General features: G+C 44.7%; 1 protein-coding gene across 1 annotated transcript in view; it reads right to left on the bottom strand.

The window, feature by feature from the left end:
• Positions 1-16,223, bottom strand: part of MACO1 (macoilin 1) — a 74,022-nt gene that overhangs the window by 33,283 nt on the left and 24,516 nt on the right. Inside the window, exons 4-6 of the mRNA XM_062190658.1 lie at positions 9,278-9,401; positions 5,139-5,317; positions 3,073-3,574 (exon numbers count right to left, since the gene is read on the bottom strand). Coding sequence (XP_062046642.1) covers positions 3,073-3,574; positions 5,139-5,317; positions 9,278-9,401 — 805 coding nt within the window. The remainder of the gene's footprint in view (positions 1-3,072; positions 3,575-5,138; positions 5,318-9,277; positions 9,402-16,223) is intronic.

Raw genomic sequence — 16,223 nt, 5'->3', positions numbered from 1 at the left:
CAGCCTGTGTACATCTGCATTCCACAGAGCCTCAGACCGACGGGCGCAGCCTTCTCTATCTGAAGATAACAAAGCCAGTCTCTGGCTAACACATCAAACACGTCAGGCTGGGATCAGTCAGAGTCGCATTACTACTCATCATCACACACGTGAAGTCAAACAAGAGGAAACAGGAGCTAGGCAAGGGGAAGAGGAAGTGAGATAAGGCTCACTACAACCAAGCTGGATAATTTGCTCAGATAGAACTTTCCATTTAAACTCTCCCATTGTTGATAACAGAAAAATCTGAAAACACATGAAAGTAAAAAGAAAAAAAAATGCCCAAGACTACCCAAGGGGTAATAACTGTTGTGAACATCTAGTTCTTTTCCCTTAAAATTTCTCGTTAAAAAAAAAAAAAAGATAAGATATACATATTTATTTATTGAAAAGGCACAATGACAGAGGGGGACAGAAAGAGATCTTCCATCCACTGGTTCACTCTCTAAATGCCTGCAAAAGTCAGGGCTGGGGCAGGCCAGAGCCAGGAGCCTGGAACTCCATCTGGGTCTTCCAGGTGGGTGGCAAAAATCCAAGTACTTGGATCATCTTCTACTGCCTCTTAGCAAGTGCGTTAGTAGAAAGCTGGATGGGAAGAGGCAGAACTCAAACCCTGCCATTCTGAGCTGGGGTGCCGCACATCCACCCTGAAAATCTCTTTCTGTGTGTATTAGGGGAAAAAAAAAAAAAACTGTTTTTAATTAATTTGTTTCTACTTTCTTCATGAAACATTATGTCATGAGTCCTTTCCCATATTCTTTAATATGGCTCGAAAGCATGATTTTGTAATGTCTGTATTAAAAGTCTATCAAATGGGCCAGCGCCGAGGCTCAATAGGCTAATCCTCTGCCTGCGGCGCTGGCACACGGGGTTCTAGTCCCAGTCGGGGGCCGGATTCTGTCCCGGTTGCCCCTCTTCCAGGCCAGCTCTCTGCTGTGGCCAGAGAGTGCAGTGGAGGATGGCCCAAGTGCTTGGGCCCTGCACCCCATGGGAGACCAGGAGAAGCACCTGGCTCCTGCCTTCGGATCAGCGTGGTGTGCCGGCCGCAGCGCGGCGGCCATTGGAGGGTGAACCAATGGCAAAGGAAGACCTTTCTCTCTGTCTCTCTCTTTCACTGTCCACTCTGCCTGTCAAAAAATAAAAAATAAAATAAAATAAAAAAGTCTATCAAATGATTGAACCATAACTAATTTAAATGCTCCTCATTGTTGGATATTTAGGTCATCCTCTTATTTTTTATAACATCATTCTAAAAGTTGAAAGTAATCCTAAGGAATCCTACAAAACTACTTAAATATACTACTTTTTCATTTATTTGACCACATGCCCAGGGCCCTACTGGTGAAGGTGGGATACGTATCAGTGACCATGGGAAGAGGTACTGCCCCCAGAAGCAGGCCATCACACCTAGTTCCCTAGACAGCTGGCTCTCTGGGTCTCTGGGCTTCTCTAGTAACGGCAGATCAGGTAGCAGAATCAATCCACATCACGACTGGGACCCACGAGAGATGGTGTCACAAGACTGAGCCGGGACTGCTCTCTTCTGTAACAACCAACAGAGGAAAGCTGTTTGGCCTGACTGCTATTATGAAAATTGTGTAGGAGAAAGGGTATCACATAGCTAGTGGCAGATGCTTCAATGACAGCATTTAGTGGATTTGTGGGAAATTCCTTCTGAAATAGAAGGTCAGGGTATTTGGAGGGGTGTTCTCTGCTGTTTCCACTGCAGGGCATGGTGGGCAGAACATCACAGCCACCGGGAGTGGAGGCCAGCGCAGCATTACCAACAGCGTGCATCCAAAAGAGCAGGGCCAGGAGCCTCTCAAGCCCACAGCAACAGAAACTATTCTATTTCCCCAATCTAGCTGCCGATCAGAAAATGAGAACAGACTGACTAACTAGCTCATCCAGTTTATAACACTGGACACGCTCCTAACCATCCTTGGCTTCCAAGCAAGCCAAAGGAAGAGGAACAGAAGATAACTCACTAGCTCCAGTTCGGACTTTGGTTTTCAGATAAAAGAATCGAGGTAAAAGGAACACATTCATGTTTGCTTAATGTAAGTCACATAAAAAACATGGCAAAGGGGCTAGAGCTCTGGCGTAGCAGGTAAAGCCACCGCCTTAGTGCCGACATCCCATATGGGCACCAGTTTGGGTCCCAGCTGCACCACTTCCAATCCAGCTCCCTGCTAATGTGCCTGGGAGAGCAGCGGAAGAGTGCTTGGACCCCTACACCCACATGGGAGACCTGGAAGAACCTCCAGGCTCCTGACTACGGATCAGCCCAGCTCTGGCCTTGTGGCCATTTAGGGAGTGAACCAGTAGATGGAAGACCTCTTTGGCTCTGCCTTTCAAATAAATAAAAATAAATCTTAAAAAAAAAATGGCAAAATTAAGTCTGGGCCCATCAATATAATATGATGATGTTATTCTTTTGATTAAAGATAAGAAAAGAAACATTTCTGATTAAGATCCATGCCTAACATTGTGTTTGCCTAGGGAATGTTGCGAAAGAGATTATTTTTCAAACCTAAATTTTCTAGAATGCCCTAGGGATAAATCACATTCTAAGCACAGATAAACAGACAAATGAAACATGCACAAGGTATAAAAGACGACCTTCTCAAACCTCCTCCCCATCTGCAGCTGCTTGACAAATCGGGAGATTGGTATGAACAGGGAACAAACTCTTCCTTTTGTGTCCCTGCCAAAAGAACTTTGGATATGCAAACATAAAAGGAGCAGGACTAGAGCGGGGCCTTTCAATACCAGCACAACAACCAGGTTACACGCAGATCTGTGGGAGGCGGAATCACCTTCATCTCTTACTTGGAACACTGGGAAGAGCTGAGGTCAAGGCTTCGAGTCAGTGACACAGGTGGCCACCAAACCCACGTCAAACACACAGCAAAATGTCACCGGTCACAGGATCTGATCTCAATTCCTGCAGGCCCATATGGGGGTGTTTGTTTTTCAGAGCGTGTGGAGTTTACTGGGAAGTGTTGGTAAGGATACGGCACACACACTTACCTGACCAGGGCATCTGGTTTGCTCAGCTGGTTATTAGGAATACAGTTCTCCATTAAGTCCTTGTGTGTACTGGGGCTCTTGCCAGTGCATTTCTGCTTCTTCTCGTTTTTGCTCGACGAGGAAGGAATGCTGCCGTTTGCGGCGCTGTGACTTCGAGGTGAGGAGTTCACAGCCCCACTGGCATTTTTGTAATTTTTTGAGGAAGCAGTGCATGAGTCCTCTTTCAAGAGGTTTTCTGTACTTCCCACAAGATCGTTGTTCAATCTTTTACTATTGATGTGGTTTTCCATATACTCAATTTCTTGTATTTTAGAGTCTACAGGCTGTAGAATATTGTTGTTATTTATCCCAAGGTTGTGTTTTTTGGCATCCTTGTCCTTTTCTTTCCCTTTGTCCCGGTATTCTATCTCCGGCAAAGTTGTGGAGAGTTTTTTGTTGGCTGGAATGCCTCCGTTGTGGTGTATGACGATCGAGGAATCCATATCAGGTAGCCCTTTGGCTGCTACAATACCAGAAACAAACCAACCAAGAAACAAAAAAACCCATACCAGAATATTTAGTTTTTTAAAAACACAGAAGAGACTGATTCAATGAATTGTATTATCTATGCTTAGAAATTTACTACATTAACTTGCAAACTCATCTAGAAGCAGTAACTCAGAGCATCGGATGCTAACTTAACGAAGCAAATCCAAACACACCTGCAAAGCTGCATATCCAGAAAGTCACTGTCATGAACAGCAAGCCATTAAATGCTTGGCCTTGAATGTAGGACTGAAATTTTATAATTAAGTCATACTTCATGTATCAATCAAGTCAAACTTGCTGTCACTGGCATGAGAGGAAGATCACTCTCCTACGAGCCCATATTTTAAAGAGGCCTGGATTAAGCAACTAATACCTTTACTGAAGAGAAAGCAACAAAAGGAGGTATGATTTTGGGATAAATGACAACTACCCTTTTTCTTGACTCCAGTGTTGAGGTACTAAGAAATCTACAGCATTTACCAGACTACTTGTAAAGAATTCTCCATATCAGGTCCACACATTCCAATTTGTTAAGGTCTAGTTGAAGAGAGTTTGTATGTTTGTTTGTTTGTTTGTTTTTTGCACCACATCGGAGAAAAAATTTTGATACATATTTTAATCATATTAAAGCCATGACCATGGGGCAGGCACTGTGGTGCAGCAGGTAGAGCTGTCACCTGCAGTGCCGACACCCCACGTGGGCACCACTTTAAGTCCAGGCTGCTCCACTTCCGATCCAGCTCTCTGCTGTGGCCTGGGCGGGCAGAGGAGGATGACCCAAGTCCTTGGGCCCCTGCACCCGCGTGGGAGACCTAGAAGAGGCTCCTGGCTCCTGGCTTCGGATCAGCACAGCTCCAGCCATTGCAGCTATTTGGGGAGTGGGCTGCAGATGGAAGACCTCTCTCTTTCTCTTTCTCTCTCTCCTCTTTCTCTCTTTCTCTTCCTCTCTCTCTCTCTGTAACTCTGCCTTTCAAATAAATAAATCTTTAAAAAAAAAAAACAAAAAAACATGACCACAAATTTCCCACTCCAAACCAGAGAAAACTGGTACTCCTGTCAGCTCCCCCATTTCTGTGGGTTAAACGCCCGAGAGAAGTGCCGTCAGACACAGTTCTGGGAGCACTGAGGCCCAGCTGTCGGTGCCCATCCAGAAGACTTCTGGGTACAAAGCCTCACGTGCACATCTCCAGCGGGCTCAGACTTTGGTTCCTAGCTTGTTTCAACCCAAACCCACACACTTACTATTTTGTTATTGACAATAAATATTTTAAAGTACTTACAGTAAATAAAATATGAAATAAGATCTAAAAATAATAAAACTATTTGGAAGTACATGGTCTTCAGAGAATAGGTAAAAAAAATTCCACTCACACTCTGTATTTCATTAGCAAACAAAACAATGGCCCTGAGGAGGAATACCAGAAAACAGGAAAATCTAAAATCCTAGCTATTTTCCAAAAACAAATAAAAAAGGAGATCTTACTGAGAGGTAAAACAGTGACGAGCCTCCTGAGGTGGAGCGCTAGGTGACGACCTACCTTCCTCCGCCTCCTTCTCCTGCTTCTGCAGCATCTGTTGCTCTGGGGGCAGGGCTTGCTGGAGAAGCTGCATGTAGAATTCGTTCTCTTTTTGTACTTCCTTTTGCTTCCTTAACCGCATCTTGTAGCTCACATAACTTTTGAAGCCAAAACCCAAAGTCACCACGGGGTACCCGATACTGGAAAGAAGACAATCCAGCCAGTAATTGCAAGTTTAAAACAAACAACTCATACATCCAGCACATGAGGATCCCTTTGACTTAAAATCAAAAGATACATTCTTAGAATTAATGCTAGCGGAGGACAGCGTGCAGTGACCACATAAGGAAATGTGCTGCCTGCCACAGAAATCAGAGGCAGCTGGCCCACAGAGCAAACCCCCAGGGAAGGGGACCGCTGGACCATAGAGCGCTCTTCCTGCCCGACGTCGCTGCTCTTCAACCTCAGTAGTCACCAGAGCGCCTGTCAGACACAGTGGCTGCCGTGTGAAGAAGCATCCATCTGCCCTACGCACCAAACTGAGGCATGGCTGTGCTTGTACAGCTGAATTGCAGCCTTTATGAGTGGTCACCAGTACACACTGTGAGTGTTAAAAATCTAAAGCTGTCAAGACACTGCATCCTGAAGCAGAGAGCCTGGGTTTGAGTTCCGCCTACAATTCTAGCTTTCTGCTAATTTACACCCTGGGAAGAAGCAGAGATGGCTCAAATACTTGGGTTGTTGCTACTCATGCGGGAGATCAGATGGAATTCCTGGCCTTTGGCTTAGCCTGGCCCAGCCTTGGCTACTGTGGACATTTGGGAAGTGAACCAGCAGATAGAAGATCTTTCTCTTTCTCTGATGCTCTGCTTTTCCAATAAATAAATAAATCTTTAAAAAGTAAATAAGTAAATAAATAAGTACCTGAAATCATCAGTGCTAACATTTGGTTTGTACTACACAAAATTACACCGTATGTACTTATAACTCTCATCTACAGGGCGGAAAGTCAGAACATTTTAATTCAACTCATCACTCTGCCTTTCATTTCTAAGCCTCCACAAACACTGCAAAACCCATACTAAGCTTCACTAATACTAAGACTTATCAGTTGAGGCTGGCATTGCAGCACAGGTTAAGCCACTACCTGCGATGCCAGCATCCCCCATCAGAGTGCCGGTTCAAGTCCCTGCTGCTCTCCTTCTGTTTCAGCTTCCTGATAGTGTGCCTGGGAAGACAGTGGAAGATGGCCCAAGTACTTGGGGCTCTGCCACCCATGGGGGAGAGCAGGTCAGAGTTCCTGGCTCTTAGTTTTGGGCTGACCCAGGCCTGAATGTTGTGGGCATTTGGGGAGTGAACCAGCAAATAAATAAACCTTTTTTAAAAAGACTTGCGGGGCTGGCATTGTGACAGTGGGTAAAGACGCCACCTGTGGCACCAGCATCCCATTTGGGTGCCAGTTCGAGTCCCACCTACTCCACTTCACTTTTTTTTTTTTTTAAAGATTTCTTTCTTTATTTGAAAGGCAGAAGTTACAGAGAGGAAGAGGCAGAAAGAGAGACAGAGAAGTCCTCCACCCACCCGTTCACTCCCCACCCAGTTGGCTGCAATGGCTAGAGCTGTGCCAATCCAAAGCCAGGAACCAGGAGCTTCTTCTAGATCTCCCATGTGGGTGCAGGGTCCCAAGGACTTGGGCCATCCTCTAACTGCTTTCCCAGGCCATAGCAGAGAGCTGGATTGGAAGAGGAGCAGCTAGGACTCGAACTGGTGCCCATATGGGTTGCTGTCACTGCAGGTGGCAGCTTTACCCGCTACGCCACAGCACCAGCCCACGTGCTACACTACTGATTCAGCTCCTTGCTAACGCTCCTGGGAAAGCAGTGGAAGATGGCCCAAGTGTTTGGGCCCCTGTACCCACAGGAGGGAACTTGGAAGAAGTTCCTGGCTCCTGGCTTGGGTTTGGCAGAGCCCTGGCAGTTGTAGCCATTTGAGCAGTGAACCAGAGGATGGAAGATCTCTCTCTCTGCCCTTCCCTCTCTCTCTGAAACTCTGACTTTCAAATAAATAAAATAAATCTTTGAAAAATATTTTAAAAATTAAAAAAAAATTAGACACCAATTATCAATTTAAAGATTTATTTATTTTACTTAGAAGTCAGAGTTACACAGAAAGAGAAGGAGAGGCAGAGAGAGAGAGAGAGAGAGAGAGAGAGAGAGAGAGAGAGAGAGGTTTGCCATCCACTGGTTCAGTCCCCAATTGGCTGCAACGGCTGGAACTGCGCCAATCTGAAGCCAGGAGCCAGGAGCTTCCTCTGGGTCTCCCACGCAGGTACAGGGGCCCAAGGACTTGGGCCATCTTCCATGGCTTTCCCAGGCCATAGCAGAGAGCTGGATCGGAAGTGGAGCAGCCAGGTCTCAAACCAGCGCCCATATGGGATGCTGGCACAGTAGGTGGTGGCTTTACTCACTACACCACAGAGCCAGCCCCCAATTTAGTCTGTGATCTTTCTACGAACTTGAAGTGATACTTTTTTTTTTTTTTTAAGATTTATTTATTTATTTGAAAGTCAGAGTTATAGAGAGACAGATCTTCCATTCACTGGTTCACTCCCCAGATGCCTGCAAAGGCCCAGGCTGACCCACACTGAAGCCAGGAGCCAAGAGCTTCGCCTACGTCTCCCACTCGGGTGGCAGGGGCCCAAGTACTTGGGCCATCTTCCACTGTTTTTCCCAGGCCAAGAGTAAGGGAGCTGGATTGGAAGTGTAGCAGCCAGGACGTAAACCAGTGCCCATATACGATGCCGGCACCACAAGCGGCAGCTTTACCTGTTACGCCACAAGGCTGGCCTCTGAAGCGGTAAGTGTTATTGAGCAGGTTTATTTAATTCACTTGTTTGTGAAAAGACTAAAAATACTGGAAACAGTATTTGATCCTTGTTTATTTTTGTCATAAATATTAGCAAAAATTGATATTTTGAAAAGAGATGTACATTACTAGAATCAAGTTCAGTTTTCAAAAGTATTTCATGATTAAAATTAAATATTTTTAAGGATTTTATTCATTTATTTATTTGAAAGCCAGTGTTACATAGAGACAGAGGCAGGGAGACAGAGAAAGAGATCTTCCATCTGCTGGTTCACTTCCCAAATGGCTGCAACATGGAAGCCAAGAGCCAGGAGCTTCTTCTGGATCTCCCATGTGGGTGCTTGGGCCATCTTCTACTGCTTTCCTAGGCCATAGCAGGAAGCTGGATTGGAAGTGGAGCAGCCGGGACTCAAACTGGTGCCCATATGGGATGCCGGCACTGCAGGAGGCAGCTTTACCTGCTATGCCACAGCGCCAGCCCCAAAGTCAAATATCTTAATATTCATTTACATTTCATAGAAGAGAAATAACATTCCTTCAAATATTATTAATATTGTCTTTCATAAATAAGGAAATTCTAAGTTCTTTTTTTTTAGTTTTTTCTTTTTCTTTTTTTTTTAGATTTATTTATTTGAAAGAGTTACACAGAGAGAGGAAAGGCAGAGAGAGAGAGAGAGAGAGAGCTCTTCCATCCACTGGTTCACTCCCCAATTGGCAGCAACGGTTAGAGCTGCGCCAATCCGAGGCCAGGAGCCAGGAGCTTCTTCTGGGTCTTCCATGTGGGTGCAGGGGCCCAAGCTCTTGGGCCATTTTCTACTGCTTTCCCAGGCCATAGAGAGAGCTGGATTGGAAGTGGAGCAGCCGGGTCTCGAACCGGCACCCATATGGCCAGGGCGTTAACCCACTGCACCACAGCACCAGCCCCCTAAGTTCTTTTAAGCTTGCTAAAATAGCCATATGGTTCATCAAGACGTTTTGGACTATTATCTGATTATAACAACAACAGTTGACATTTATCAGGCACCTCCATGCTTGGGATTAAGTGAGATACTTTACATATATCATCTCAGTTCCACCAGATAGGTAAGGAAACTGAGGCTTAGAGATAATGAGGCTGTGAGGGGACAGAACTTGGATTCAGATACTCATTTGCCCAGAAAGAGGGCTCCTGCTCTCCACTCCCAGGCTATGCTGCCTTCTGGGTTCATGTAAAGTCTCCAAGAAAAAAATTCGCAGCTGAGTTTACCATTTTACATCAAAATGAATGATAAATTACGAAAATACAGAATACTTACCAGTGAGCAGCAAATGGACGACAAAGGTCTACGTGAAAATTTTTGAGATCTTTAAATCTAATTGCTGCTTCAATATAAACAAAGAGAATCCAGAGGGACACTGTAGGCAAACACACTCCCCTTTCTGTGGGAAAGCAGTAGAGAGACAAGTATCAATGCCATATTAACTAACATAACAGATGGGGTGTTTGGGAGACTGATTCAACTACAGTAACTTCTATTAAGACTTCCAACTAAACTAAAAAACAATTTGGTCCAAACTGAAAGCTTTTATATGACAAACAATTACACTGAATCACTGAAAAAAAGAGGCAAACATTCTGGCAGAAAATATTTACAATGTATGTAAAACAAAGGATTCATAGTCATTACACAAAGAGCTCCTATAAATCAATAAAAAGGCTACGAAGAAAAAAACTGCAAATCATAAAAGAAATACAGGTGGTTGAAAAACATGAAAAAAAACACCCAACTTAACTACTGAGTAGGAAACTGTAAGTTAAGACAATCAGATTTCATTTTCTCAACCTATTAGGCAAGAAATTTAAAAGATAATAGTGCAGAAAGAGTGTGGGGCAAGGTGCATTCTCATCCTTGGCAGCAACAGAAATTGGGGCAACATCTTTAGAGGCAACTTGGCTGCATAATTAATTTTAAAATATTTGTACTTTTGACTCAGAAATTCTACTTCTAGAAACCTAGCCTATAAAAATACAGAAGAGCTCTGAAATAAATGTGCAAGAACATTCACTGCAGCATCATTTGCAATAACAAAAAATTTAGAATTCATTTAAGTATCTAGTAACTGGAAACTTTTAAATTATGGTAGATCTATACAATGAAGTATGTTGCAGCTTATCCAGAGAATGGAAGATCTATATTGTCACAGAATGATATTTAAAACACGAAACTCTTAGGTAAGAATGAGTTTTAGGACAAAGAAACGTTTTTCTGACACTAAATTACTATTTAAAAATTTTAACCACAGCTCATATTCCTTTTGTAATTAAAAATAATTTTCAAGGGAGGAAAAAAGCAACCTGCAACAGAGAAAATAAGATGCAAATAGTGGGAAATGTTCATCGGTCTCAGAAACAAATCTGCAGGCCATGTCCGTCTGTGCGAGGACACGACTTGTGACGAGGGGTTTATGACTGTGGGATACACAGACCCGACTGGGACGGAACCAGTGACTTGAAGCCTTTGTCCTATGGATCTCTGGGATGAAACTAAAAAAAAAAACCCAAACTATAGAATCTGGAAATCAGAAAGTTCATTTAGTCCAACTTCCTCATTTTGATGAAGACCAAAGTCAAGGCCGAAGTTTAAGCAAATCTGGCCCCAGCTCACAGGCAGTACTGAATCTGCTTTAAGGAGAGCCCAGGTACGCTAGACCTTGTCCTGGAGTTAACACTGGAAACTCTGTGAAGGGAGCTAATAACTTCATTCATTCTTATGGATTTAACATACCAAAAACAGGGATTTTCATAACTTAGAAAGAATCCACAGAATAATGCATTTTCAAAAATAATTTCAAAAATTTATATTCTTACTCTCCATGTTAACTTACAAAGTTATGATGAATATAAGCATATTACAGAAAAAAGACAAAATATCTGTAGCTCTGTATCTATCAAATGAATAAAACTACACTGAAAGAATTTTTCATTTATTTATTTATTTATTTATTTTGGATAGGCAGAGTGGATAGTGAGAGAGAGAGAGAGACAGAGAGAGAAAGGTTTTCCTTTTTGCCGTTTGTTCACCCTCCAATGGCCGCTGTGGCCAGAGCATCTCGCTGATCCGAAGGCAGGAGCCAGGTGCTTCTCCTGGTCTCCCATGCGGGTGCAGGGCCCAAGGACTTGGGCCATCCTCCACTGCCTTCCCAGGCCACAGCAGAGAGCTGGTCTGGAAGAGGTGCAACCGGGATAGAATCCGGCGCCCCAACCGGGACTAGAACCCGGTGTGCCGGCGCCGCAAGGCGGAGGATTAGCCTGTTGAGCCACGGCGCCGGCCTCATTTATTTTTTAAAAAAGATTTATTTAACTATTTGAAAGGCAAGGTTAGAGAGACAGACAGAGAGGCCTTCCATCCACTGGTTTACTCCCTAAATGGATGCAAAGACCAGCAGGGCTGGACAGGCCGCAGCCAAGAGCCAGGACCTTCTTCTGGCTTGCCCATGGCGGTGCAGGGGCCAGCATTTGGGCCATCTTCTGCTGGCAGGCACATAGCAAGGAGGTGGACTTGAACCAGTGCTCATATGGGATGCCAGCGTGTAGGTGGTATCTTTACCTGCTGTATCACAATGCCAGCTCCGAAAAAATTTTTAAACAAGTAAAATCGTTATGTTCTATGTTCACTTTTGTATCCTTGGGTTTTTTTTTCCCTTTCTTAATATCAAGGAAAACATTATTATCACTCTTCCATAGGCATATATAATTTCATCAACCATTCCTAATATTCTTTTTTTCTAAAAGATTTACTTATGTATTTGAAAGACAGAGCAATGGGGTGTGTGTGTGGGAGGGGGTGAAGAGAGAGAGAGAATCTTTCATCTGCTGGCAGCACAGCCAGGGCAGGGCCAGGTGAAGCCAGGAGCCAGGAGCTCCATCCTTGTTTCTCACATGGGTGGCAGGGGCCCAAGTCCTGGGACCATCATCACTGCCTTTCCAGGTACATTAGCAGAGCAGCCGAGACTTAAACTGGCCCTCCTATGTGGGCTGCCTGCATTGTAGGTGGCAGCTCAAACTCTGTGTCACAATGCTAGTCCCCTGTGATACTCTTTTTATTAAGAAAAAACATTAATTTATTCATTTCAATTTTATTTATTTGAAAGGCAGAGAGAGACAGACAGTGAGAGATCTAGCACCACTGGTTCTTTCCCCGAATGCCCACCACAGCCAGAACTGGGCCAGGTCAAAGCCAGGAGCCAAGAACTCAACTGGGTCTCCCACACTGAGTGGCAGGAACCCAAGTACTGGAGCCACCCCTTGGTGCCTCCCAGGGTGCCCATCATCAGCAGGAGCTGGAGTCAGGAGCAGAGCCAGAACTCAAACTCAGGTGCTCTGCAATGAAATGCAATAGTCCCAAGCAGTGTGCTGCAACAAATGTCAGCCCCTCGTTTACTCAATTTAAAAATGTTAACATGGATACAACATAAATATTATATTTTATGAGAAATAGCTGTATTTTCTAAACAAAAAAAACTACTAAGAAGAATGGCATTATTTTATAATTCTGCTCATCTCTTCAGTGTCTGATTTTATAAAACACAGCTTTTCATGTCTCCTGAAATCTTACCCACCTTCAATCAGCTGCTATAAGCTGTCAAGTTAATTTTGAAATTTTTGCTTAGCATGTAATACTTGTACATTTTTATGGGGTACTTCAACACATGCATATGGTATGAGCTGATCAAATCAGGCCACAGCATTTCTAGTTCCTTACCTTTTCTTTATGTTTTGAGCTTTCCAGCTCCTCTCTTCCAGGTCTTTCTACAGTGAATAACGCATTATTGGGAACTCTAGTTGCTCCACTGTGCTGAAGACAGTTCTAATATCCTTTTTTCTTTAATATTTATTTATTTTATTTGAAAGGCAGAGTTAGAGACAGAGACACACACACACACACAGAGAGAGAGAGAGAGATCTTCCATTCACTGATTCACCCAAATGGCTGCACTGTCCTGAGCTGGGCGGTCTGAAGCCAGGAGCTAGGAGCTTCTGGGTCTCCCATGTGGGTGCAGGGGCCCGAGGATTTGGGCCATCCTCTGCTGCTTTCCCAGGCACATTAGCAGGGAGCTGGACAGGAAATGGAGCAGCCAAGACTGAACCTACACCCATATGGTACGCTAGCATTGCAGGTAGCAGCTTCACCCACTATGCCACAGCACCAACTCCCATTTCTAATATTCTTAAGAAATAATTTTAAGTTCTAACAATTGGAAAAAAAAATGGCTGGGGCTTGGCTCACTTGGCTAATCCTCTGCCTGCTGCGACGGCATCCCGGGTTCTAGTCCCAGTTGGGGCGCCGGATTCTATCCCGGTTGCTCCTCTTCCAGTCCAGCTCTCTGCTGTGGCCCAGGAAGGCAGTGGAGGATGGCCCAGGTGCTTGGGCCCTGCACCCACGAGGGAGACCAGGAGGAAGCACCTGGCTCCTTGTTTCGGATCAGCGCAGCGCCGGCCGTGGCGGCCATTAGGGGAGTGAACCAATGGAAGGAAGACCTTTCTCTCTGTCTCGCTCTCTTACTGTCTAACTCTGCCTGTCAAAAAAATAAATTAGGCCGGCGCCGCGGCTCACTAGGCTAATCCTCCGCCTTGCGGCGCCGGCACACCGGGTTCTAGTCCCGGTCGGGGCACCGATCCTGTCCCGGTTGCCCCTCTTCCAGGCCAGCTCTCTGCTGTGGCCAGGGAGTGCAGTGGAGGATGGCCCAAGTCCTTGGGTCCTGCACCCCATGGGAGACCAGGAGAAGCACCTGGCTCCTGCCATCGGAACAGCGCGGTGCGCCGGCCGCAGTGCGCTACCGCGGCGGCCATTGGAGGGTGAACCAACAGCAAAAGGAAGACCTTTCTCTCTGTCTCTCTCTCTCTCACTGTCCACTCTGCCTGTCAAAAAAAAAAAAAAAAAAAATTAAAAAAATTTTAAAAATTAAAAAATGTTAATATAAAAAACAATCGGAAAAAAAATTAACTTGTAAGTCACATAAGTGGCACTTCTATTTGTTGGGCCCAATAAGAACACAAAGGTTTTTTTTTTCTTTTTTCATTTCATTTGTCTAAACACTAATCATTCCAAATTAAAAGTCCGGTCTGGCGCAGTGGTTAAGACACTGCTTGGGAATGCCATGTCCCATACCAGAGTGCCTCGATTTGAGTTCCAGCTCTGCTCCCAATTCCAGCTTCCTAAAAATACCCACTGTGAGAGGCAGCAGGTGATGGCACAAGTAGTTGGGTCCCTGTTACCCTTTGGCCCCAGCTAGGGGCTATTTTGGGCATGTAAAGAATGAACCAGTGGATGGGTGGTTTTTCTGTTTCTCTTTAAAATTAAAAATGTATATATTTCACAGTTTAGCTAAAAGCACGCATCTCTGAGCTGAGCACTGAGGAGAGCTAGGGTCATTTTTATGACACTAGCTATATTGCTGTCCTATGGGGTCAGTCACTGAACTACCAAATAGGGTCTGTAAGTAGTTACATGGTTTCCTCTCTACTACTAAGACATTACTGAAGGACACTAGGGAATCACCAATAACTCATCAGAGTCACAGAATATCTGAACTGGAAGGCTCTCTTAAACATTATCTAGATCACTTCACCTTCATATGAGAAAGAAGAAACTGAGACCGTGATAAGTGTAAATAGCAACTCACTGGACACTGAGGCCCAGGACAAGAAAATGCAGGTGAAAAATGGTGCAGAGGAAATCACTTTAATTAGAGGAAAGCAGACTAAAGAATCTTCACGGCAGGGGCTGTTGTGATGCAGTGGGTTAAACCCCAATGCTGCTCTACGTCTCAGATACTCTGCTTCCAATCCAGCGTCCTGTTAATGTGTCTGGGACGGCAGCAGAAGATGGCCCAAATGATTGGGCCCCTGCCACCCAAGTGGAGACCAGGAGAGAGTTCCTAACTCCTGGGTTCAGCCTGGCCCAGGTCTAACTGTTACAGCTATTTGGGGAATAAAGCAGTAGATGGAAGCGCTCTCTCTCCCTCCCTCCCTCCCTCTCTCTCTCTCTTGCTCTGACTTCCAAATATATAAATAAATCTTAAAAAAAAAAAAAAAGAACCTTCATGGTAGCTCATAAATCAAGTCAGATATAAAAAAGAGTGAAACAGGGAGAAAACCATGTTCATAGTGGCTACTCGTAACCAGGTTCATCTGTGTGTCTTCTAAATGGGCCAACATCATTCTCCTGGCAGCCTGGAGAAGAGGAAGAGCGCCGTTGCAGAACTTGTGTTTGGCTCTCCCTCAGGGCTCCAAAGCCTACAAGGCACAGCTGGGCCCACGAGTCAGTGAGGCTTCATGCAGCTTTGCAGACAGGTGTGGCTCTGAGAGCCGCCTTCAAATACCAGAGCATTCCACAGGCAAGCTTTCAGAGTGGGCTGTAGCCACTAAAGTAGCTCATCCGATCTCCGTTTGCAATAACATAAGTGTAGCTCTAAGAAGAAGGACGGTGGCTGTGTGGCTCCACTCTAGTTAGAACATATATGAAAACAGAACATGGAACCACTAAGAACTGGAGAGGCCAGGATGGCCACAGTGCTCAAGGCACTAACCAAGGAAAGCTGTTAAAACCAGAGATGCTTTTGCCAACTTAAGAAGACAGATATGACATTCTTCAAATGTCTGAAGGAGCACTAACACGGAAGGGAGACTACTCATTCAGACTGGAGGGGATGGTCTGTAGGCCCCTGAAATTTTGAGGAAAAGTTTCATGGATTTCCATATATTTTTCTGAGAAAAGCTTTTTTATATCATCTTAAGAAATCAGCAAGTCCAAAAATGGTTTAAGACACTTAGTCAAAAGTATAAGGGGTGGGGGTGGCACTGGCAGTGGAAGATGGCCCAGGGACTTGGGTCCCAGACACCTACATGGAGACCAGGATGGAGGTTCTGGCTCCTGGCTTCATCCTGGCCCAACCCTGGCAGTTGCAGTCATTTGGGGAGTGAACCAGCGGATGGAGGAGCTCCGCCTCTCCCTCCCACTCTCCTCCCCTCCCTCTCTCTCCCACAGTTTTTCAAATAAATAAAACAAATTAAAAAAAAAAAACTGTTGTAGGAAAATTTTAGCTCAATATGAGCAAGAATTTTATATTATAGTTGCTCCAAAATGGACAAGTGTGCCAGGAAAAAAAGCTTTTTGTCACTATATGTTTTTATTCAGGAGTAAAACTACTATGTGCCAGAGGGACACTGTGGGTATTCTTGTACCAAACGAATGGTTTACT

The sequence above is a fragment of the Lepus europaeus genome, chromosome 5 (genome assembly GCF_033115175.1).
Source record: "Lepus europaeus isolate LE1 chromosome 5, mLepTim1.pri, whole genome shotgun sequence".
In the NCBI taxonomy this organism is placed as follows: domain Eukaryota; kingdom Metazoa; phylum Chordata; class Mammalia; order Lagomorpha; family Leporidae; genus Lepus; species Lepus europaeus.
This window is presented reverse-complemented; position numbering and strand designations above follow the sequence as displayed.